The sequence below is a fragment of the Corvus moneduloides genome, chromosome 25 (genome assembly GCF_009650955.1).
Source record: "Corvus moneduloides isolate bCorMon1 chromosome 25, bCorMon1.pri, whole genome shotgun sequence".
Lineage (NCBI taxonomy): Eukaryota > Metazoa > Chordata > Aves > Passeriformes > Corvidae > Corvus > Corvus moneduloides.
In genome coordinates this window covers 566696-591918 of record NC_045500.1, presented here as the reverse complement: position 1 = coordinate 591918, position 25223 = coordinate 566696, and the positions used below count along the sequence as shown (strand labels likewise).

Sequence of the window (25223 nt, the reverse complement as noted above, 5' to 3'; positions counted from 1 at the left end):
GAATCCAGGGAAGACTGTGCTGGAATAACTTCCATCTTCTCCCCACACACCAGAAACCTGATCCTCTGACAGTCAGTAATATTTATGTGCTTTTATGCATCATACATAACCTGTAAAATTGTGTTATTGTCAAGTTACCATCATATATTATCTAGAAGCAACTTAAAAAGCTTGGTTTAGCTTCATGTATAAATATTGATGAGAAATCTGAAGCATGTTTTTCTGCAGAAAATACTTACATTCATATCAGACTCACATTTATCTGGAAAAGATGTTATTCCTTATGTTCCTGCTGAAGTCTACTTAGGAGACAGCCTGAGCAAGGCTGTGTCTGTATAAATGACAAGGACTATTCGTTTGGGACCAATTTAGTCACTGAAAAGGCTTCTGAAGAAACGTATCAGCATATTGGAAATCACTGGAAAGGGTTTGGGTGAGGTTCATTTGGGCTGAAGACAAATGTCTGGGATGGAAGGAAATAAGAAAGAAGAAGTCCTGTAGTTACAGGAGCTGAACAAAATGAGGCAGGTGCTTGTTAACTTTGAAAGAACTGCGAGTTCTTAAAGTTTTTTATGAGGGAAGTTTCACTGCTGTTCGTTTTGGTTCAAAAACAGGTTTCTGTTTATCTGGGAGAAAGATTTTTAAATAGTGAAGGAACAAGTGACATGAGTGACATTGTGATTCGAAGTTTGGCACTTGGCAATGAATCTGTTTGTTCTGGTTAAGCTTTAGGTTGGGATTTACAAGTGATGCCCAGCAAATGTCCAGCATGCCTGGCCAATGCTCCCAGACAAACTGGAAAAGCAGAGCAGTGGCCACTGCAGGTTGCCCTGGGAGGACACCTCTTGTCCCAGTCAGTCAGCTGGGACTGACCGGGAGGAGGCAAAGGGATGGAGCAGCTACTCCTAAACAGGAAAATGGGCTCTAATATCTCCTTTTAAAGCTGCTGCAAACAGGCTGGGGAGTGTTTTACTGCAGCCAGGCAGGAGTGACCTCCCGGACAGCCCTGCTCTGAGGGGCATTGCTGCCTTGGCTGGGTTTGGTGTGTGATTTTGGAGGCTCCCACAGCCCCAGCCCAGCACTCTGTGTGATGCTGTTTGCACAGAGCACGGGGCCATAATGGAACTTGAAGTATTGTGCTCTTCCCTAACCTATTTACATGACTTCATTACCATTGAATTTTTACTAGACGTCAGGATTGGAGAGGGAAATCTGATCTAATAGGAAGGAATGTACCTCTCTGGAGCAGTGAGGCTGTGAGATAAAAAATGGGGTTTAGACAGACAAATGAACTGAGGCACTGGGGAAGGAAATGATCACACTCTTATTCTTCCCCCAAAAACGAGTTAAAATTCCTCCCACAAGTTAATGTTGTGGCAATATTCAAATGTCCCAACCAGTATATTTTGCAAGGATTGAAAGGAATAACAAAGCCAAAGGTGATGGAAATAACTGGATGATGCAGTGGATGAGAGTCAGCTGGGACTGGGATGTCCATACCCCTAAAATGCATTGATCAAATGCATGAATGTATCTCACTGTCCCCGACTCTTTGCCTTGAAATGGAAGCAATTTAATCTTTAAAAAAAATAATGAAAGAGCAAACTGTAAATGAGACCTTCTGGCAGCAGGACGGGCTGTGGTCCCAGAGGCAGCAGCACAGGCCAGGATGACAAATGAGGTCATTAAAGTAAATAGTGTAAATTGAGTTTTGGCAGTGGGAAGGAATCCTTATTATGATGAAGGGCATTAATATGGGAAGAAGAAAAGGGAGAGGAGGAATTCAATGGTGACAGGATCATCTGGGGCAGGGAGCAGTGTAATCCTGTGGCTGCTCCAGCTGCCTCCTCATTGCAAGGCGAGGAGCCCATTTAATTTCACAGGGTTTTCAGCAGGGCACGGTTTCAAAGTGCATTAAAGATTACGAAGTGTCACCTCTCCAAACAGCATCCAGGAGGTGCTGTACCAAGGGCTGGGATTCTTTACTCATTTGGTCTCGTCTTTGACATCACATTTGCAGCACAGTTGTGCTTTGCCTGCTGATTTTTCATTTTTAAAGAGTTTCTTTATATGAGTGTTCAAAACCTGATCACTTGGTTGCCGCTGGGTAGTCCTTGATTATGGAAAGTGCAAACCGTGGTGTTAAAGGGCTGTGGCAGCCAGTTCCCATTGACTGACCAGCCAGGGAGTTCTGGCCTCTAAATCAAGGCTTCTTTAGGTGCTGGTGACAGCCAGGTTGATTATCCTGCTCAGATTAATGTGGAGTTGTGGCAGTCCTTAAGCTCACAGAGACTTTTTAAAGTTGCCGGGCTCTTTGAAAGCTGCTGTGAGAATCAGTGGGCAGCTCTGTGCAAAGTCTTGGGGTTGTTCTTCCTCGTTCAGTGACACTGAAATAAATCCTTGCTCTTGTAAGAGCAGATGTAACTGGCAAGTTTGGGCATTGCCCTGGGAATCTTGAGCCCTGAGTGTCACTGTCCTCTGGCCTTTCTGTGGCCATTGTAATGGCACTAGTGACACACTGTGTAAAGGCACCTTACAGGACGTTACTAATTAAATACAACTTCATATGGTCCCATTAGTACCCTAAAGTTCTGTGGTTTTCATTCTCTGAGGTTCAGTTCCTCTGCTCATCCTATTGCGAGGATAAATCACTTGTGAAACGCAGTTTGAGTTAATGAAAAACACATTTTGCCTTCAACGAGATGGTCTGTGAGGTCCCTTCCAACCCGAAGTCTGTGCCTAGGGCCAGATTTTCCTACACACTCCTGAGCCATCAAAGAGGGCTCTGAGGCATGGAAAGGCATTGAAATGCACTTTTCCTGTTTAGCTTGCAGAGGCAGATTTATCTCTAAGAGTAGCTCTTATTTTTTCACAACATGCCTTGAAAAAATGAAAGCCCAACCAAAACCAAACAGAAATGTTCTCCCTTTGCTCTGGAAATGCTGGGTTTTGTTGAGCCCATCATGGTGTGGTAATAGAGATTTGCATGGCCTGTTGAAAGGAATGAGCTCCAAAGCTGCTGGGAATGGCACTGAGCTGTGGGAGGAGGGGAGGAGGAGGCTCAGGGACAGTTCAGGGTATTTGCGTTAACAAACACTGCTGGGGCTGGGGTTGAGGCTTTGAAAAAGTACATTTCACACCAGCATCTCATGTGAGTGCAGCAGGACGGAGGAACACTTCCACAGGGGTTTGTGGGACATAATTGACTGAATTGCTGCAGAATGGATGGCGGAGGAGCAGGGAAATGGGATGTGAAGGAGCTCCAGGAGCACTTGAAATCATGATGGTCCAGACAGAGAGCAGAGAGCTGCATTAGGGAGACCTCTAAAATCAGTTTTCACCTAAAGGTGTGGAAGGACTCTTGGGTCAGGTTGGGTACCAGGAAAGGTTCGTCCCCCAGAGGGTGCCGGGCACTGCCCAGGCTCCCCAGGGAATGGGCACGGCCCCGAGGCTGCCAGAGCTCCAGGAGCGTTTGGACAGCGCTGCCAGGGGTGCCCAGGGTGGGATTTTGGGGTGTCTGTGCAGGGCCAAGAGCGGGACTGGATGATCCCTGTGGGTCCAGCTCAGGATATTCCATGTGATGTGATCTTTCCAGACCCTTCTGGCATTTGGGATTATGTCAGTCCCAGCTGCTTTCTTTGGCTCCAACCTGTGTGTGCCTGGCCTGGGAGAGCCCTGTGGGACTCCTGGATGTCCCACAGGTCTGGGGAACACTCCACCAAGCAGCCTCACCCCCATACACTTGGGTTTTCCTTGTAAAACTCCAATTTCAGGCACAGGCAGCCTGTTCTGCCAGAGCCCAGGGAAGCATGGAACAGGGGAGTTGAAGGTGGAGAGTTCATTTGCTCAGGTCTTGCCTCTATTTGCTGCAGAGTGAAAGTCTGCTCTGCTTTTCTTGGGGTGGTTGAATCCAACCAGAACTCAGATCCAAGGGCAATAAATGCTTCTTGCAAATGGGGGTAGGAGAAAAGCACTGATTCCCCCAGCTCTGGGAAAAGGGACCTAAGGAAAATTTATGGTGAGGGCTCAGCACTCCCTGAGTGAAACCCCAGCCCTTGAGAGGATCAGATGGGATTTTTGTTACACTGGGTTGAGGAATCCCAGCCGCGTGCCAGGTCCTGACACTGGGAAAAGATTGTGTGGCATGTTTGGGTGAAATCTGTGTGGTTTTGTAACAAAAAGTGTGTTGGGTGGTGTTTTGATGATCAGAGCTTTTCTGCCATGAGAAGAAGCAGGAAGCTGAGCAGAAATGAAAACTCTGTCCCCAGCTGTGTGCCCTGCAGGGCCAGGAGAAATTCAAGGACTCACTTAATGCTGTTGTTATTAGTTAGAACATCTATATGCTGGAAAATGCTCCTAGAGTATCAATAAAATAACTATAATTTTTTGCCAAGAAATATTCAAAACCTTTTAAGCAAATACTGGAGAAAAGCATTTATTAGAAGAAGGGGGAAAAAAGGGATTGATTCTGAAAAATGGGATTTCAAACACCTCCCTCAGTCATGGAGAAACCTGAAGTTGTGCTTCATCAGTAGGAAACCAAAAATGTGGCTCTGGTGCCACAAATCCCTAAACAAATGTGGCTTGAATAATAGATTGACTTGCTCAGGAGAGCTTTCCCCTAAGCAAACTTAGGAATCAATAACTAATTATTTGCAGGAATAGCCTTGTGAATTTCCCATCATAAACAGATCCAGGAAAACTCTCAGTTGCTCCAATCCATTTGTGAACAGTAAAAAGTAATTATTCTCTTAGCTCACAAACTGATTTATCCTTGGTTTTTGCTCTGCTTGTATTTGATGGAACAGCTGCACTTAACCCATGGCCTTGTTTTTGCTGGGAAAACCAGATCCTTTAACTGCAAACACATCACTTCAGGAGCTGAACCAGTTCCTCGGCTGCAGGTTCCCAGTGTGGGTTCAAACTTCATTGCTGTTTAGAACCTGAGTGCAGCTGGGTGAGGGTTTGGACGCGATGGACAAAGGGGCTCCCGTCAGGCCCAGGGTCTCAGGGGCTCTGCTCCGAGCAGGGGCTCTGCAGCTTGCTGACATCTGCTTGCTGTGAAAGCCTTTCCTGCCACAGGGCTGCTGCCATGGGCTCTTTCCCTCTGCCTGGCTGCTATTTCCATAAAACTTGCCAGAGCTTCATCGTCTTTGGGGCTTCTCTCCTCCAAAGTGATGCCCCCCGATGAGCTCCTGGGTCTGGTCAAGGTGAGGCCAAGGTGTGGCCTTGGTACAGGGGAACGCACTGAAGCTGAAAGCTTGTGACCACCAGTGTTTGTGGGTGTGTTTTCCCTTGCAGAGGACAGAACCTGTCTCAGGTATTTATATGTGTTTGTTCTTTCCCCAAATTTAAATCAGCTCAAAGGGGCCAAGCAGATCATACATTCTGATGGGTCTCTGTCTCTGCAGCCGAGCTGCTGCTTATCTTATCTTGATAAAAGCCCTCCAGAGCATCTCTTTCCAGCTCAATGAATTGCTGTGTAAGATCTCCAGTATTTGCTGTTGCTGCTGGACTGGGAACAGGCCTGTGGAAATCAGCTTGTCTGTGGAAAATGGAGATGTGGGAGCGTGAGTGGGATAAACATCACCCCCCTCGACTGGAGCTGCTCTGAGCAGCCCGAGGCTGCCAAGGAGCTGCTGGTCCTGCCTCACGTGCAGAGCCTTTCCTGGGCACCTCTGCTCTTCATTCACTGCTTTCAGTGTCTGTTCAGCCCTTTCATTTCTCCAGTGTCAGACTGTCAGTGTCAGACTCTGTGCCAGTAACACTTCCTGGGGCTCAGGCTCTTGTCAGGCCCTTTCTCTCCAGAGTATTTCATTTTGCTCATTGATAGCAGCAGCTTTCTCTGGAGAAGCAAAATCCCTCCTTCCCTCCCCCTTCTCCCCTGGGCTCCTGTTAAATAACCTCGTGCACAGCCAAGCCAGAAATGGCTCTGGGAGAAAACCAGGCTGAAAGCCCCAGTGTGGCCTGGGCACTAAATCCAGGAGCAAATCCAGCAGGAGTCCAGAGCTGTGAGGATGATGAGGGAACCGGACCATGTGTCCTGTGAGGAAAGGCTTGGAGGGTGGCAGAGCCCTGAAAGAGCTGCCCAGGAGGCTGTGGAGTCTCCTTGTCTGGAGGTGTCCAGCCCCATGGGCTCCCTCCTGTGCTGTGGGGTGACCTGCTCCAGCACAGGACTGGAGGTGACCTCCAGAGGCTCCGCTCTGTGATCCCGGGCTGGGCTCTGCTGTGGCCTCAGCTCACCCCCAACGATTGAGGCAGTTCAGTGTCATTGCAGAAGGAGCTGAAATTGTTCCCAGCTTGCCCAGTCCCGTTGCTGGTTGGTGCTGGCTCTGTTTTGGATGGAGCCAGCTCAGGAGGACTCTCGGTCTTGCTTCAGGTTTGTTTGATCAGGGATACTTGGGTGAAAATTAGTCCAGATTAACAAAGAGCATGGATTGAAGGTGGGTCACTTAAACTGCACTGGCATGGCTGCTCTAGGTCAGAACAAAGGCGGCCTTTAGTTATTTACTTCAGAGCGCAAACAAACGAAACCTGCTTCTAGCTGTGTCCACACAGGGGTTTAATCCAGTTTTTCTATGCCAGTCTCAGATGGACTCCTCAAAGCAAGGATATTCCAGAGGATGGGAGAACTTGGCCCACGGATCCTCAGTGTGTGTGTGTCACACTGTGCTCATGCCAAGGTCCCTGTGGGAGCCTGTGGGGTGTGACAGCTTTTGCCATCCATGGCAGGAGTCCAAGTGGTCCTTTTCAAGACATCTCTGTACCCCCTTAAGTCCTGGAGCCCCCCATCCCTGCTCCCCTGTCTTCATCTCTTTGTCCAAGGCCTCTCAGTGGTGGATAAGCACCAATTTCCTTGTCTAGAAAAGCTGGAGAAGGGAAAAAAGCAACCCCAATTTGTATAAGTATAGGGAAAAGCGAACACTGCTAATATTAGTGTTGCTTTTGTATTAAAAATTCTCTGATAAATGCCTGGGTTTTTTCTTTCCCAGTCTAAAAATACTCACCCAGCTTGGCAGTGTGTTGTGACTGTGATAATGAAAGTGCAGCAGCATGTGCCTGCCACAGCTCCTGCCCTTTCCTCCTGGGCTGGCACAGCTCTGGGGTTGTCTGAGGGAAGAGAGGGCACACAGATACTGAGATGAAGGAAAGCTGGTCCCGACTCCTGCCTTCCAAAAGGCCACAGCCCGGGAATTATCTCAATTTCAGTGGAACCCAGTGTATTGTGGAAATGTCACGTCCCTGAGCCAGGGAGAGAGGTGGAGCACAAAACCAAACCAAGAATGCTACAAAATTTAAAAAGAAACAGCTCATTTTGAACTGATTGAGGTTAAATATAGATTTTTTTTAAAGTTTTTTTTTTATCTCAAAGACCGTGGAACTCCCTGCTAGAAGTACTTGTGGAGTCAAAGGGAGTGTGCACGTGTTCAGGTGATGAATGTGTGGTTTGGTAGTGCCTGTGGCTGGGAGAGGACCCTGTTGTCACTGTCACTGTTTAACTGTTGTCATTGGTGCTGCACCTGTATGTCATGACAGCTTTCACTCTGAAAGGACATTCAAGCAGAAGCTGCAGCACAAGGTTGCTGAGTGCCTGCCCAGATGCTGGAGATCATCTTTCTGCTGGCTTATGGCAAGTCCTGGACCTACACAGGATTTTTGGGGTGTAGCTCTGAGTGCCTGCAGTGGCTGGGTGGGTTTGGGGTGTGCTCCTGCTGGGAGGGAGCTCCTTGCTGGGAGCTTCAGCTGGTGGGAAGAGGACTCTGCTCTGCACTCGGGTGTCATTCCCTCCCTCACACTCTGTGTTTTGGGCTCTCTATGGGGACAGAACCTTTATACCCCTGGGCCAGACCGGACCAGAGTCACATCCTGTGGTGCCAAAGAGGAGTCTAAGCTTTGAGTATTGAGCCATCCTCAGGTACATGAGTTTTAGGAACCACCCTGTGGTTTTTGTGCCAAGGGACAAAGGAGGGGACGAGGCAGATGCTCTGTGGGATGCAGGGACCTGCAGAGGGGTCAGTGGTGGCACCCAGCCTGTCCCCTCAGCTCTGGGCTTTTGCTTTCCCAGCCCCTGTCTGCTCCCTGCAGAAGGTGCCTGCTGCATTCCCAGCCCAGGCTGGAGCCAGCACTGACTCCTGAGGCAGCTCCTGGCACTGGGAGAGGAGCCAGGGGAGGGGAAGGACGGGTTCCCAGCGGTGTCAGCCCCAAGCCCTGCAGAGATGGGTGTCAGGGGCTGTGTCCTGTCCCTGTTGTCCCTTAGCTGGGGCAGCAGAGCTGGCTGTTGTGGTGCTGAGCTGGACTGGGGTGGGTGGGGTGGGGTGGATTGGGGTGAGTTGGGGCTGCATCCAGCAGCTCCCCTGCTCCCTCTGCCTTTCCTGTTTCAAGAAACGAGGCTGTTTTGTTTTTATAAACATGGCAGTCAGGGAGCTGATGATCCTGGTGGCACCGGACAGCCCAGCCTGGGGTATTTGTGCCACCAGCAACCTCCTGGTGGGAAATGGGAGTGGAAATGCCTTGTCCTAGAAACAAGGCAGAGCTCTTGGACCCACTCTGTGGCCTCAGAGGCTGTGGAGAATCAGTTTGGGAGGCAGCTGAAGGGTCTATTGCTGCTTGCAGAGGCCTTGGGAGAAATGTCCTTTCTTGCATGTTTTCCTTGAGGTTTCAGTCTTGGAGTGATCTTTGAAAGGAAGGGATTGCATTTATTTCCCCGGGACTCAGGCTCGGGAGGCTGCTCAGGACAAGAGGAGCCCAGAGAGGGGATGGCTGCGAGGCTGGAGGGATTTGCTGTGACCACAGCAGCTGGGCCAAAGGAAGCTGGAAAGGCCACGGGAAGATGAGGTCAGCTGTGCCCTTGTCCAGCTCCTGCCTCTTTCCACAGGGACACAGAGCTGCCTTCCAGGACTTGGATCCTGGGAAATGCCCACAGGGGGTTTTCCTCTGCAGGAAACATCCACCACTGACCTTGTCCTTGACGGAGCAGGGCAGGAGGAGGTGTGGGACCAGCAGGGCAGTGACAGCTTTTTTCTCACAGGTAGAGCAGAAACACTCAGGAGTTGGGACTCTGGGGGGGTTCCAGCATGGTCAGGGCTGGTTGGTGCCTGGTTGGTGACCTTGGGACCCGTGACTCCTGTTCAGAGCTTTGGGGCTCAGTAATTTGGCTTTTCCCCACTGTCTGAGGTGTGTCCAGTGGCACAGGGTGGTTTCCAGGCACATCCCAGGAGTTCCTCTGCAGAAAGGGGGATGTTGCCTCATCCCCTGACTATCCAAGGGAAAACACTTGGATGAGTGTTAAAATGGGAGACATTTTGTGCACACTGGAGAGAATTCACAGGATTTGAGTGGATAGAGAGAAAAGGAACCTCTTCAGCCTTAATTGCTTTGGCATTTCTATTCCTCAAGTGCAGAGTGCCCTCCTGAGCTCAGGATGCTTCAGTGGGAGTCCTGGGAGTGTCCAAAAGCAAACCTGCAGGATGGGAAAGACTGGACAGGGCTGTGTCCCAGCTGCTGGCAGCTCTCCATCCTACTCTTCTGCCTGCTGAAACAAAGAGGATAAATCTGATTTGTATGCCTAGCTAGTGACAGAGGCCCCAAACTGATCAGGTGCTTAATTACCTCTGAAGGTTCTGGCTTGGTTGCTGGTGCCATCTGAGCCTGGGAATTGGACTTTGGGAGCTGAGGAGCCTGGGGAGGGTCTGCAGTGTGACCTGTTCCCCATCACTGTGCAAAGATAAACCAGGAGAGAATAAACCTGGAGTCTGAAGCCAGGAAAATTAGCTCAGGCACTTGTGGCAGGGTCTCCTGGGGACACTGGTGTATGTGGGGTCCCATTGTCACCTCCCAGGTGCTGTTTGACTCCGTAAATTCACTGAGCTGAAGAACTCTGGTTTTCCTTCAATAAAATGGGGATGAAACCTGCTTCCCAAGGCCTGGGAATGAGAAACTGGAGTGTTTTGAAATCCATCTTCATGGAGTCCCAGAATGGTTTGGGTTGGAAAGGGACATTAAAGCTCATCCAGTTCCCTGGGCAGGGACACCTTCCACTATCCCAGGGTGCTCCAAGCCCCATCCAACCTGTAATCATCCATTCCCCAATCCTGTAGGGATTTTTGACAGACAAATTTGGTGTCCCTGTGTCCCAGTTTGAGACAAATTAGGAGGAAACATCTGAAATGAACATGTCTTCTGACAGAAGGCAGGTTTCAGAAGCCCCTCCCCCACCAGGTTCAGAAAGAAATTTCTTGGAGGAAAGTGAAAAAAAGCTGTTTATTTGACGAGCAGGGTGCACGCAGGCACGAGAGAGAAGAAAAAAATGAATCGTTAAATAATGAAACCTCTCGCTGTGGAGAAGACCTGGTAGATTCAGAGCCCTTTCTGTAGGTGTGGCTCTGCTCTCCCCGGAGCTGGGGTGTGGCGTGGGCCCCTCCGGGCCGCGCTGTGGGGCCTCCCAGTGATATGTTCCGGACCGAAGCTGAACAGTCCCAGGAAAACTCCTTGCTTCAGCTAACGAACAAGAAGCTAGCTAAAGAGCAAAGAATTTTAACTCTCTGTCTCTCTCCTGAGAAAAGGAGCCGAGAGCTGGGGAAAAGCAGGAAGGTGTTCCCTTGGCTCTGCAGCAGTGTCTTGGTTTGAAAGACAGGTGTCTGCTAAGGAAGGCAGGAGCTCCCCTTGGAATGGAAAATGCAACCCCCTTCCCTCCGAGTTATTATAATTTTGAAATCAAGGGGCTTTTAGGCAAAGATGTGGGAAATAGGAATAGCAGTTCTTTACTATTATATATATAACCACTCAAACAAACAGCAATAACCATGGCAGTAACAGCAAACAATCCCAAACCCAGCCCCAGCCTTCTCGGCTGCCGGGCCCTTTCCCCTCGGGTGCAGTTCCGCTCGCAGCCGGCAGGGGCGCTGGCGGCTCCCGGTGAGCAGGGCAGGTGCGATGGTTCCCCCGCGGCTGCAGGGGGCGCTCCGGAGCGAGCTCGGGGAGCACGCGGCACCGGTGCCCTGGGATCCCGGGAAGGGATGGGACAAAGGCCTCACAAACCCCTGGGCAGCCGATCCCGGGCTCTCGGGAACAGCAGGCTGGAACGGCAGGGACGAGCACAGATCCCGGGTGGCAGACGAGATGTATCAAACTCCGGAGCTGTGGTGGGAACCCCCGGAGGTCGGGGCAGGCAGGGCGAGCGGGGCTACAGAGCAGCGAGGGCTCGAAGCAACGGCGGGGGCGGGGCGGCTGCAGCCCAGCTCCCAGCGGGGCAGGGAAAGGTGGGCTTGGGATCCCGGGGTTTCTCCCTGAGGCACGGTGCAGACGGTGGAAAGGTGGGGTGTTGGGGTCCCGGTGCAACAGCCGCTCCAGCGAGCAAGCTCCACTCACGGTAGAAGGGAGGCATCCGAAAGCAGAAGCCTGCAGCAGCAACAAAACTCCCTCCACAATGATGGGAGCCCTCCCCTCCCTCCGAACACCGAGAACACCAGCCAGCCAGGGGCTGTACCCACCCCATTTTCACAGTTCAAATCTCACGGCATCCCCCGCCCTACAGGAGAAAACCCGAGGTGAAAAAGAGTAGCCAGATGCACCCCTCCCACTGTGGCCGGGTCTTTTGTTTTTCTTAAGCAGCCAGTAATTTGTCCCCTGGCAACATGTATTGGGGAAATTCTTTAAAGAGAAAAAGAAAACAGAAGGAGAACTCTTGAAACCCCAACAAGCGGGTGAGAGGCAGTCTGTGAGTCCTTGAGCACAAACCTTGCTGAAGAATTCGCTCGGCTTTCCCTCCCCTTTCTCTCGGACCCATCTTAAAGGCGCAGAGAGGCACAGGACTCATGTCTGGGCATAAAGCAGCGAGAGGGGATACACATCATAAAGTCACCCCAAGACATTCCACCCCTCATCCCAGATGGTCGGCTCAATGCCCAAACAAACACATTCCAACTGCACACACACACAAACATATCCATACGTGTACACACACACACACGGCACCCCAAGCCACCCTGTCATGAGCTGGGGATTTCTGTGAAGGTGCTGCTGGCCCAGCTTCCCATTGCAGGACGCTTCTCCTCATAAATGATGGATTCTGTGAGCAGGGTTTTATTGTTAGTGAGTGGTAGTTAATCTGTGGTAATGAGGTCCTGATGGGGGAAAGGCCTCCTGGAGGTGAGGACGGATCATCCCTAAGGCACCGCACAGCTCAGGGGTGCTCCAGTCCATGGCACCTGGCAGGACATGAATGCTCTGGGTCTGAGTTTATCTGTGTTACACCCAGAAAGCCACAGCATCTGTAGCAGGAAAAAAGAATGTAAACCTAACCCCTTGTTCTCTTTCTTCCCTTTCATGATGAGGGGCTTTGCCAGAGCCTCCTTCCCACTGGTGCTTTTGTGGGGAGACACAAACCATCAGAGCTCCCTGCTAATTCAGGCGCTGAGCTCCTCTCTGCCTGCTCTGACTCTCCACAGAGTCTCTGCTCCCTCCTTGTCCTCACTGCTCCATGGTCCATCCTCCCCAAGCTGAGCTGAAAGGGAGCAGGAACAGGGACACAGCTGCTGGAGCTGAGGCGGGGGCAGGCTGTGATGGGAGTGTTGTAAGAGACGGTCCGAAAATCCCTCATCTGCCTCACGATCATCACCGAGGACAGAGACTGAGCACAGCAGTCCTGGCCTGGCTGAGGTGGGATTGTCTGCCAAGTGTTGCCTACGGGTGTGCCCCCTGGGAACTGGTACGCATTCCTGAGGAAAATTAGTGCAGGTCACAATGGACTGCGCCGTTCTTGCTGCCCAGGCGGGAAGGACTGCGCCGAAGCGGAAAGGAATGACCTGTCCTGTCCACCTGTCCTGTCCACCTGTCCTGTTACACCTGTCCTGTACCTGTTTCCAAAGCAACAGGCCCCATAACAACGGCTGTAGATTTCCCCACCTCTTGGCCAGTTGCCCCTCGCTTCTGAAGAGGACTATAAAGGGACTTTCTGAAATAACTGAGATGAGATCTCCCCACGGAAAGAAGACGAATCTATTGGTGGAAGGCCACGAGGACTTCGTCTCATCTGTTGGTAGCCATTGCCCCCCCTTTTTCTTCCTCTCTACTCTTTTACTTTGTTTTTCTTTCTCTTTCTCTCCTCTATCACATTACCGTGTTGTGGGCACTTAATAAAGGTGCATTGTTCTGATTAAAACTGAAATCCCTTGTGTCCTTTTGCACTCAGAGATCTATAAACGAACCATCACGACCCTCACTTGTATTAGTGGATCCTGACAAGTGTGCAGGAGCAGGGAGCAGAGGTGGCATCTACAACACAAACCCACAAAGAGAATTCCTGAGGTTGCAAAGAGAGGAATTGCCAGCAGAGGGATGGCTGGGGAGTCTCAGTCTGCACCTTTGTGTCTCAGCATTATGATGGTTTTTATCTGTGCAGCCCCACTGTCCTTTCCCAAGGCTCCCAACCCACCTCTTGTGGGGTGCAGGATGGATCACGTTCACCTGCTTAGCCCCCATTAAATATTCTTTTTTTCCCGTGGTCTCATGTCCGTGCCTCTATTACTCAAATCCTGCTCTGGAGAAGGGAGTGGTTAACTTCAAGCCTCACAGGCTTTTATGCCATCAGTTGCTGCTTCACCAACAGCAAGTAACCCCTCTGGCTCTTGGGAAGGGGCTTTTCCCTATTTTCCTGATGGCCCACCTGTCCCTCAAAACCTAACGTGAAAATCACTCAGTTCAGTTGGACCAGATGAGCTTCAAGGGTTCCCTCCCACCTAAACCATTCCATGATTCCCAGCTGCCCTGCAGATTCCAGACTCTGACAGCCCTGAGGGAAACCTCCATCCATGAGAAGAGCTCACTGTGAGTGGGGACACTGAGCCTGCCCTCATCCTTCACCTTAAAACCATCCCTGAGGTGCAAGGGAAAAGGTTGTGACTTGGGGGTGTTGTTACAGGCGGGTTGTTTTGCTTTTGGACTTACTTTGTTGATAGAGGAAAGTATTTTATAAAGTGGTGGCACTTTGGCTCCTTTCCCAAGAGTCTTTCAGACAAGGGAAATGTGAGGAAGTTTAAGGCAGCCTCTCCTGCTCTCCTGCAGCAGTTGGTGTCTTTTGTGTTGGAGATTAGTTGGAAAGTTGCTGCATTCTCGGTGAAATTCCACTTTCTCCATATCAGTGAGAATAAAGAGGGGTTTCTGGCCAGCACAGTGGGGTTTGTGGTGAGATCCATCCACCTGCCCTTCCTGTGCAGCCATCCCTCCCCAGCTGTCTTTGGCCACAGAAGGTGAGGCAGATCCTGCTCCAGCTCCCACCCTTGTGGGGCTGGATCAACGGAGAAAGGCTGGCAAAGCTTGAGCTGGATTCAGAGAAAAGAAACCAAAGGCTTGAAACAAAAACCCCAGGGGGAGGTGATGCAGGTCCCCCTCAGAAAGCAACCAGAGGGAATGCAAAGAAAAGAAATAAGAAAAGAAGAGAATAAATAAAGAGCAGGGATGGGGAGGAGGAGGGGGCAAGGAAGCTGTCTGCCCGTGCTCAGTGTGTTTGTGCTGCTGGCTGCCTGCCTGCCTGTCTGAAAACCTGGCCCCGTCTGGCACCTCTTTTTTTATTCTGATGTTTGAATTTATAGCTTGAAGTGCAGCAGAATGAGGTTCTCTGGAATATTGCTGTAGATGGGATTGGCTGCCCGGGAGGGCGAGGGTGGATTTGGAGGAGGGGGGACTTGGGTTTCCCTTGCAAGTTTAATGTGGGCTGCTGTGTTCTCCTCCCTCCCTGTGCCTCTGCCTCCCTGCTGCTTTTCCGTGTGTGTTTGCATCAGATCTGAGTGACACGGGTGGCTCAGGAGCAGCTTCTCCCTGGGTGTATCCTGAGTGCATCCCACTGGGATTTTCGGTGTAGTCTGGGGGCGGAGGGGAAGCAGGGCTGCTGTGAAGTGCTGAGGTGCAGAGCAGAGCCAGAATCCATGCAAACCGCTGCAGCCGCCTCCTCCGCCGGGATGACACGGATCACCCACACTTCCTCCCTGGGAGCGTGCCAGGAGACTTGTTCTCAGTGAAGGTTTTCAGGCCTCCAGGCTTCAAACGTTCACACAGTTTGAATAATGCATAAAGCTCCAGCACTTGCTGGAGTCAAATATTCTTCTCCAGCATCTTTAAAAAATGGATGAACACATTTTTACTTGAAAACCTCCCCCTCTGTGTAACCTGCTTCTCCTTTCTCACCTGACACACCTACAATCCTTGCATCCTTCTAAATGCACAGCCCCCATCAGGGTCAGATCTGTTCGAGGATCTCATTCTTCCCCGCTGCCTTTGATATTTGGAAAGGCAAATTTCCATGTTCAGGAGGTGGGAGCCTCCTGACTGCATCTGCCTGTAATTAATGGATTCAGTCACTCTATACCAGGAGGTTTCTGGGGGGATCCATCTTCCTCTTCCCCTTGTGAGGGAATCAGAGCAGTGAAGCTCCCCCTGTGCTGCTGGGCAGGCCCTGGGTGGCACGACAGGGACTGTGTCACAACAGGTGGGACAGCAGCTCTGGGCAGAGCCTGGAGGAGGCTTCGTGGGGCAGGGAGACCTTCCCAGGCAGATCCTGGAGGAGCCCGTCCTGCAGTTTGACCATAAAACACAGACACAGTCTGGACTCAAGGTGTCTGTCTGAGGCTGGTGACTTTCCTTGGCCCACTGGGAAGGATCTGGAACTGGAAGGATTAAGGTGCACGGGATGGAGTTGAGGCAGATTCAATTTTCCTGTGAAATGCACCAAGCCCACCCTTTTTCCAGGACAGCCCATTCCCTATTCCAGAGATGCTTTCTGCAGGTCACACCTTTGGTTTGGGCTCTGCTGCCTCTTGAATTATTGACCTTAGGTGTGGGGGTGTGGTTTGGCCACCCCACAGGACACTGCAGTGACTCTGTGTGTGCTCAGCAGCCCCCAGGTTTAATCAGGAGGGGGGATCCCTTCCTCAGGACACCTCAGCCCTTCCCAACACCCCTGACTTCTCTCACTGCATCTGAGCACCCAGAAGGCACAGGATTAACAGAAACCCTTCATGAAAGGTTGATGAAGTGATGGCAGAGGGGCAGGGAAGTGTTGCTGTGACAGGTCCTGATGCAGAGCTGCCTCGAAGCTTTTGCAGAGGAAAAGCAAAGGGTAGGACCTTGCCCTCTCTGCTCTTCCCGAGGGAGGAGTGGGAGGAGGCTGGACAGCCCTGGAGCAGGGAGCTTGCTGCGGCTGTCCCCGGGAAGGATGAGAGGAGCACAAAGGGTTGCTTTTCCCATCCATTTTGGTTGTTGGGGTTGGCCCCATATCACGAATTCTCCCTTAGAAGAGGCCGGTCTGGCGCTCCTGGGCCGTGCCTGGGCAGGATCCCTGCCCTCCGTGGCAGCTCTCCGGAGGGGCTGGCAGGCAGCTCCTGCACCAGGAATGCCAATCCAGGGGATTTGTGTGACGTGCCGCATCCCTCCCCCGCTCCTGTGACGCTGCCAAACTTCTGTCGAGCCCTGCTGGAGAGGGGCACCAGCAGCTCCCAGCTTGGCGGGATCCGGGGCAGAGTCACCTCTGTCCCCCTGCCCTGCCTGGCCCCTCAGCCCCTGGGGGATGGGAAGATGAGAACACAAATGCAGGCTTGGGTTTGGGGAGGGAGGAAGGGAAGGGGAAGGGAGGCTCAGCCGCGGCATGGCTGGGGATGTGTTTGCCTAAGCCTTGCTCTGGCAGGTGCTGGGGGCTCTTCTGGCTCTGTGGGCTCATCATGAATCTTAGCCGGGCATCCGTGCACCAGCTGGAGGGAGAGAGGGAGGACTGAGCATCTCTCCGGCTTTCCCAGCATCAGTTGCTGGTTTTGGATGACTTTTAGTGTGGAAGTGAACATATTGTGTTCCTTAGGGACGGGGCCCTGAACAGCCGGTGGCTGCTCGGGGAGCAGCAGAGCCCTGCCAAGGTCTGCAGGTCCCTTCCCAGTGGGGATGCTCAGGATCTGGGTGAGCGGGGCTGCTCGGCCGGGCGCTCACACGGGGCTGCTCCTCAGGATGCTGCCGGCATTGACACTCTGCAGATCTCCTCTGATATGAAAAAATTTAAAGGAAACCCGCCCCTAGACGCAAGGAGCTGGAAGCCCGAGCGGAAACTGCTAGAACAGAACCTCATCATCATCCTTTTCAGCGGCCGGCCAGGTCGGGTTTGAGAGGCGGAGGCGGTCTAACAGCGCTGCCTGCTGGAAACTCCTTGGGAGGAAAAGAGATTCTGCGGGCCGGGTTTCACCAGTCCTTCGGCAGTTTAAATCCGTCATTCTCCCTTTTCCTCAGCCTGCTCTTCCCACAGACCTCAGCTGCTCGGGACAGGCTGTCAGAGAGGATGGAGTTTCCATCCTGTTTATCCTCACAGCAGAGGCTGGAGAACTGGGTGCACCCCGGGCGCTCTCCCGGCGTGTGGAACCCCAGGCCTGGAATTCAGGGCTCACTGGGATCTCGGTGGCATTAAAGGAAATGCCCGTGGTGCTGCTTTTGGAGCATTTCAGGCCAAGCCAAGCTGGGGAGGTGGATGTCACTTCTGGGGCTGCTCCCTGAGGAAACACCCCTGGGGTTCATCCTCCTGCTCTTCCCTTACCCACCCAACCAAAGTGTCCTGGCATAGATTTACCCACCCTTCTCAGCAGAGTACTGTGCAGAAAAAGGGCTGAGCAGCCACCAACACTCAGTTAAGATGTGAATTTGTCTACTGGACTGAAAAGTCAAGATTTTTATTTGCCAAGTCAGCCTGGTCATGTCCTGCCCTCCGAGGGCAGCTCTGGTGTCCTCCCACGAGAGGGGGGACACTGAGCACGGAGGGTGCTCTGCAAGGCCCCCTGCTCCTGGCTCTGGCAGAGCAGGAATTCCTGGCTCACACAGGAGGGTTGGGCTGCTGGGTTTGCTGGTGGAACCCTACAAGGACAGCAGTGCCGAGTCTGGGTGTGCATTAATGAGCAGATCTGGACTGGAAAGGGAGGATTTGGGAGCAGATGAGGCCAAGATTTCCGAAGCCCTAACGCAGCCCCGCTGTGCTCACACAAAGCCTCCGGGCAGAGCTGGACTGCACAGCAGGAGCCACCCCCACCCCACAGGGCCATGAGCAGTGGGGTCACCTGTCCTCCAAGGAGAGGAGGATTAGGCTGGTTTGATTCCTGGCAGCAGTTCTACACCCCATAACATTTACTGGATGAAAAGACTCTGAGAATTCCTTCTCAGAGTGTTAAAAATGTTTGAAATTCGCTTCCTTTAATATCTTTTTGCTATTAACTACGAGCAGTATTACTGTGGTGCCCAGAATCCCTCCCGGCCAGCTCAGAGGTGGCCTGTGCCATCTGTTTGTCCTGACTTCATCTACCCTGTGCTTTCTGTGCCAGGGCCAGGCTGTTTCTGCTCATGCTGTCCTGCTGGGTGAGAGGAAAGGGACACTCACACAGCCCAGGCAGGTTTATTTATTGTTAGGAAGCAGCAATGGGCACAAGTGGAGTGGCACAGATAAGCCCAAGCCTTGGCACAGAACTCAAAGTCACCTCCTTCATCCTTAGCTGCCTGCCAGCATCCCTCCCTCCAAAGCACGGCCCCAGGCTGGCTCTCCCTGTTTTGTTTTTTTAACTACACTGTTAATTAACAAGGCAGAGGAAAAAATACACACAGGCACAGCAGAGTAGTTTTTAACCTGGCTTGATTAATGCTGTCAAGTTGCACATCTGAGTGTGAGCTCAGTGGGACTGTTGCTTTTGTTTAATACCACAAGACACCTCAGTCTGGATTGTTGCATTACAGTACAAATAAAAAACAGAAACAAAACCACATCTGCATCATACAAGGTGAGAAGAATATGAGAATTCTAAATATTTACAGAGAAGGGCAAGTGGGGAAACCACAAAAAATATTTACATAAAAATACATGAGCTTGTCGGCATATACATTTTACACCAGTTCACAAAAAAAGACACTCTATAAATTAAAGTGAAGGGAACTCCAAAGGTAACCCAAGACTCTCTGGGATGTTTCTTTCATGCGGCTCAGGGAAAGAAAAATCAAGTCTTCTACAGCAGGAAAATGAACGGCAAAACAACAACCCTTTTCTCCCCCCCTCCCTCCCCCCAGCTGGACGAGGCAGGACTCTGCACACAGGAGGAATGGTGCTGTTTGCTCACACCACACCATGCCTTTCACACCGGGACCCGGGGCGCTGGGAAAACAGGAACATGCCTAAGCCGCCGCAACGAAAGGAAGGAAAACAACTTCTCACCCAGATTTCCTGACATTTAACACGTCACTCGAGTCAATGCCCTGTCACCAGCCTGGGGGATGGCAGAGCACACTTGAGGTTCTGTCCCTTCTGGGCTCGAAGAGGAACAGGACGTTTTCAAGTCGGTTTTGGTTTTGTGTAGCAACTTACTACCACTGTGCAATCCTTACTAATCCCCCCAGTGATGAGCAGGGCAGGGGGATCACTGCAAAGACAGAGGCACAAAGTTGTGGGGGTGTTCTCAGAGATGCATATAGATATCACCTGATAAGACTCTGCAAAAGTCAGAAATTAATGCTTTACATAAGACTTCATAGGGGCCAAGTCCTCATTACTCACCCACTGACTGCACTCCCCTTCCCAAGGAAGGTCTCCTGGGGTTCACGTCCTACTCCAAAGCAGAGGTGAAAATCCAGAGCTGGAGCACACTCCTGGACCCCCATTCCTGCGTGCACTGGGAGACCCTCGTCTGGAAACGGAGGGAGTGGCAGCTGAAGATGCAGACAGCGCCCATGTGAGGGAACTGCTGAGGAACAGAGCTGCTGTCACCTCGTGGGGACGTGGTTAGGCAAGGAATTACTGAGCCCGAGCACAACTGCACTTGGATTAGAGAATTATCTGCTGTGCTGCTGTCCCCCTGCTCTCCACTCCTCTGCTGGGACACAGGACTGGGCTGTCACCTTCCTCCACCTCACCCACCCCAGACTCCTGGTGTCACCTCCCCGCCTTGCTCTGATGCACCCTTTCCAACCTCACCTATGAATTTTGGGATTAATGAGGATGTAGAACTCTCTGTAGGACCAGCAGACTGAGCCCAGAGCAGGAGCAGGACTGCATAGTTCACTGTATGGCTTGGCAGGGCGGGATCGTGCGGGATGCTGAAGCCGTGGGCAGAAGCAACAACAAAAGGTGTTGGTCTATGTTATCTGGGAAAAGCTGGTGCCTTCACCTTTCTGAATTCTGTACTGTGGCTCAGTAGTGCTGGACACGAGTTTGGGTTCTTGGAGAGCTTCCACCCTTGGAGCAAACCTGGCTGGGGCTGCGTGCCTAGGGGGAGATGGCGGGGAGTCACTGCTGTCTGTCTTCTTCCTCTCGTTCCCAAAAGGCTGTTTGCAGCAGCCCTCTGGGTTAGGGTACAAGTGAGCACTTCCAGGAGCCCTTTGGGAAAGGTTTGTTTCCGATGGGATGAGCGGGTGCTTCGCACCCGGCACTTCACACAACGCAGGGAGAGCCCGGTTCGGGCGGGAGCAGCACGGCACTGAGGAGCAGGGGCTGCCCAGGGATGGCACTCGGGCTCTACAGGGAGACAGTGGCTTCGAGCAGGAAAATCCAGAGGCGTTTACAAATAGTGGGAGCTGGGAGCAGCTCCTTGTAGTGGCAGGATAGTCCTAGCTGATGTAAGGCCCAGGCGGAGGGAGGGAGAGGCTGCGGGGCACGGGGGGAGTTAAGGCTTTCACAGAGAGAGAGGTGGGACCTGCAGCTCTCACTACCTGAATCCCAAATAGCCTGAATCCCAAACAGCCTGAACCAAACACTTGTCCCTGCTTCAACTGGAGACCTGGCAGGTATCCAGGGGCTGAGGCTGGTCCTGGTACAACACAGCTCTGCTGAGAGCACAGATAATCCAGCCTGGCTCCCAAGGAACCGGGGCAGCTCAGCCTTTCCTGGGAGCTACTGCCAGTGGAGACAGCCTGGCTCACCCAGTGGCCCCTCTGTGTGTAGTTCTGTCTGTTTTCCTTAAAAGAAAACATTACAAAAAGCATTCCCTCACCAAAAACCCCAACCCCTCTACCTGGGAATTCCTCATGAGGAGATTGTGGTAACCTGGATCACAGTGCTGCTTTTTTCTCTTTTTTTTTTTTCTTCCTTCTTTCCTACTGCCAGATTTCGTTCTGTAACATGTGAGAACTCTTCTAAACAAAATGCTTAAAACACCAGCATTGCACAATAAAACAGAACCAGAAGGTAGTTACTGAAACAGCCCCAGACAAGGCTCCAAGGTTAAAAGAAGCAAACAGCTACAGACTAGTCAGCAACTAGAAGCAGGTTTTCCTTAGGATTTAAAAGTCCCAAAATAGCCATGAAACTTTTTTGTTCAAAAAAACCCCACCTAAGCAGCTGTGTGCTAAGTGCAGGACTTCCAGGTTTTTTCATAAAACATTAGAGATTTGAAACAGGTAGAGAAGTTCTTCAACCACACAGAACAGGAATGGCCCTGGAATTTATCAGCAAACATTTAAAAACTTCTAAATCTCAAGTATTGCTTGCAAGCCCTGCCTAATGGGATGGATGTGCTTTATTTGTACAGGGGGTGTGAGTCCTGGGAAATCTGAGAGGCAGCATGAGGAGCTGCCAGGCTGTTTTTACAATATCAGAGCTTTTCAACAGCTTGGACACCATATTTGGTGTATTTTAGAGTGCACTGGCCTTCTGTCCCTACTCACTGAGTACTGGGGGAGCTGCATCTGGGCACAGCACTGCTCCCTGTGTGCCACAACTCCACAGGGATCTCTGCCCAACATGGAATGCAGAGGCTGCAGAGAGCCTGGAGAACTCCAGCTTAAGCTCAGTAGGAGCATTCCCTGATGGAATTGCTGCAGGACCTGGCCCAGGGCAGCTGCTCATGCAGACAACTTGTCACACACAGCTGGCAAGGTGGGCTCTGATTTACATAATGCTATAGACTTTTTAAAAATCTCTTGTTCTAGTATTGTTTGCAGTGAGATGACACAGTCTGGCCAGCCACAGGATGGAATGAGCTCATCTAGGCCACGGAGAGCCTTGCAGCAAAGAGGAAGAACTGGCATGGAATGGGTGTGCTGTTCTGGGGGTAGGGTTTGGTGTAGTTTTGTGTTTTATTTCTTTTGGTGTGAGAAATGCAAACCTGCCCTACGTGGCTCCCGCAGCTGGCCTCTGCTTACAATAGAGAAACGTGAAGGAACTGGACTCCTTGTAGGCAGAAGCAGCTTGTTAAGCAAGAAATGTAACAAGTGAGACGTGTTGTGAGCTGGCTTCGGAGCCTATTCCACAGGTTTGAAGTCAAAACAGGCCCCCACCCACCTCGGAGCAGCTGCAGTGGGTGCACCATGCCCACGGGAGAGGCAGGGCCTCAGCATGAACCCAGGAGAGGATCCCTGGGGAGCCTTTCCCCCAGCCCCACTCTTGCTGTGTAACTCCAAGGAGCAGTGGCTCCTCCACAGCGTGGCAGGGAGCCCCCTTCCCGGGAGCCAGCCTGGGACAGGCAGTTTGCAGCAGGAGAGAGCTGCAGGCAGAGTCCATCATGCACAGCCCATCGTGCATGGGACCGTGGGCGTGGGGAGGAGCAGCCAGTGTCACGTCTGGGAAGGGAAAACTCCTTCCCTCCCTGCCCCAACAGCTTCTGTGTCAGCCCTGCCCGGCCTCTGGCAACACCTGTGTGCCAACAGCCTGCCCTGTCCTCCCAGGTGGCTCAAAACTACATGAAAATCTATAGCTCTACTACGTAAAAACAGTGAGTGGGGGCCGGGGGGGGCTGAGGGGGGTTTGCTTTGCTCACCGGGGCAGGGTCAGGGGGTTTTTTTCCATCACTGAAAAAATAAAACAGTCCACTGTCCAGCAGAGGCTGCTTAGACTCTATCCCTCGTCCTCCCCAGCTCACTCGACGTGCACCTCTGTCTCGGGCCTCTGCAGACACAGCTCTGTGGGCAGGAAGGCTCCCTGCCCCAGCGCCGTGGCGTAAGTTCTGCTGTGCACGTGGGGGAAGCCGGGGGGCACGAAGCCCCCTGCTCCAGCATAGCCCCCTCTTTGGTGCTGAGGCAGGGTATGGTAATCCTCCAGATTATCGTACTGGGACACCACAGTCATCGTGCTTTGGCGCTTGCCCAAGGTTTGGTAGGGGTACAGCAGGGCAGAGTCCCTCTCCATGGGCTCAGGGTGCTGCATCCGGAGGCTGTGGCTCCGCTCGGGCTTGGGCGGCGGCGCCACGGAAGGGGCAGCGTGTTCCTCCTCCTTGTAGCAGTCTCTGGAGTGCTTCTCCATGGATGCTCTGCCTCGGGGCCTCTCCAGGTCTGGCCTGTCCTCTGCCAGCCTCCCCTCCTTGTGGTTCAGCCTCAGGGTCTCCTGGCCGGCCGGGATGTACTTGCTGCCCGAGTGCTGGTAGCCCATGGGCTCGGACGGCTCTGGCCCACCCTTAGGCCTGTACTCGGAGTAGGGGGGCCCGTTTTTGGGTTCGGAAGGCTGCCTATGGCTCGCTTCCTGCTGCAAATGCGTCCTGTGCTCGCTGCTGCTGCCGCCCGGCTCGTGCATCTTCCTGTTCCGGATGCTGCTCTGCTTCTGGGGCAGGGATGGCTTCTCGGGCTGCCCGTTCCCGTAGCCCCCGCCGTGGTAGTGGACTCTGTCCAGCTCGGGCTCTGCGTGCTGCCCGTAGTAACGCTCATCCCCCTCGGGCGTGGCCGCCTTGGCCGGGTACCTGCCCTCCTTCCCTTCGGCCACCGTGAGCAGCCCGCTCTTGCCGGGATCCGATTTGCTGCGCAGGTGGACGGAGTCCAGGCCCCCCAGCTCGTCTGGCAGCAGCGGGGCCACGTTGTCGTACTGGGACATGAGGGGCCCTTTGACCTTCTGGCGCGTGCGGCTCTCGCGGCGGATGGACTGCATGCGGTACTTCTCCATGTCCTCCAAGTCCCAGGACATGTACATGTGCTTGATGTCCGGGGCGGGGGGCACATCCCTGCTCACGAAGCTGTGCTCCTTGCCCAGGTGGTTGATGAGCCCTGCCCGGGGGTAGGCAGCCAGGCTGGGGTAGCGGTACAGCCCCTTGCCCTGCAGCCGGGACGCGTAGGGGCCGAACTCGCGGCCGGGCAGGCCGTGGAAGGGCCGCACCCGCACAGTGCTGTAGGGATCCAGGTCGTAGAAGCTCCCGTCGGCCGCGGTGTAGTAGGGGGAGCTGGAGGAGCTGGAGTAGGGACTGTAGCGATAATGGACCCGCCCGTTCTCGAAGTAAGGCTGGAGCTGCGTGACGTGGTAGTCGGAGTGGGGCTGATATGGCTTGTACTGGTAGAGGGGCCGCGGGCAGTACACGGGCTCGTCGTCCGGAGGCACCTCCGTGCGGGAGATGGGTACAGAGCGGATGGCGGCGGCGGCGGCCGGGCTGGGCACGTGCAGCGACTGCACCCTGCGGATGGTGGGGTACGGGGGGGCCTCCTCGGCGTAGCCGGCACCCCGCAGGCCCGTGGGGCTCACGGACGACACGAAGTCGGTGCGGCCGCGGGGCTTGGGGTGCAGGCCCGCGGCAGAGCCCTTGCCCTGCGTGCCGTAGGAGCCGTAGCGCGCGCCCGCAGCAACGGGCGGCTCCGGGCGGGGCGGGTAGGGCTGGTGCTGCTCGGCCTTGCCGTGGTAGCTGTGGGCAGGGACGCTCTCAGGCCGGTACTGGTGCTTGGCGTGCAGGTAGCCGTCGGGCCCCACGGGCTCAGGGAGGCTCTCCGGCTTGGGGTGCGGCACGTACACCGGCTGCAGGGACGCGTGCTTGGGTGGCGGCGGCGGTGGCAGCAGCGCCTCCTCCACGGAGGATGCCAGCATGGAGGAGGCCAGGAAGGAGTGGTAGTTGGAGTTGTTGATGGTGTCCGTGTTGTTGGAGTGCATGGCTGCGGCGATCTTGCTCTCCAGCGTCCTCACGGGCGGCACAGGCGGGGTGAAGCTGTAGGAGGAGGGCGCAGGGACGGACTCAGAGCGCAGGTGCAGCGGGGGAGCCCTCGTGCTCTCCCGAGGCTTTTCCAACTGGCTCTGGTGGCCTGCGGGCACAGAAGAGGAGCCACGGGTGCTGGAACTGCTCTCGGAGACAAAGCCAGGCACGGGCTCTGGAGGCTTCTCAGGTGCAGCAGTGCTCCACACCTGCAGGGAAGAAAGCAGCCAAAGTTAGGGACAAGCGGCTTTTCCCCTGCCGTTGTGTAGTTAGAACATCCCAGACACTCATGTGGGTCAGCTCCATTACAGCCTGTCTGTGCCTGGTTTGTTTGCTGGGCAAGGACAGATG

The 25223-nt window shown here is 53.2% G+C and overlaps 2 protein-coding genes across 8 annotated transcripts in view; one reads left to right on the top strand and one right to left on the bottom strand.

The window, feature by feature from the left end:
* The window catches only part of KCNJ5 (potassium inwardly rectifying channel subfamily J member 5), an 84876-nt gene that overhangs the window by 45941 nt on the left and 13712 nt on the right, over window positions 1-25223 (top strand). The gene's annotated exons all lie outside the window — the stretch shown is intronic.
* The window catches only part of ARHGAP32 (Rho GTPase activating protein 32), a 239011-nt gene continuing 232414 nt past the window's right edge, over window positions 18627-25223 (bottom strand). For all 7 annotated transcript variants that reach the window (XM_032133853.1, XM_032133850.1, XM_032133852.1 and 4 more), the window contains one exon: window positions 18627-25081. In XM_032133853.1, coding sequence (XP_031989744.1) covers window positions 22850-25081 — 2232 coding nt within the window. In that variant the 3' untranslated portion in view covers window positions 18627-22849. The remainder of the gene's footprint in view (window positions 25082-25223) is intronic.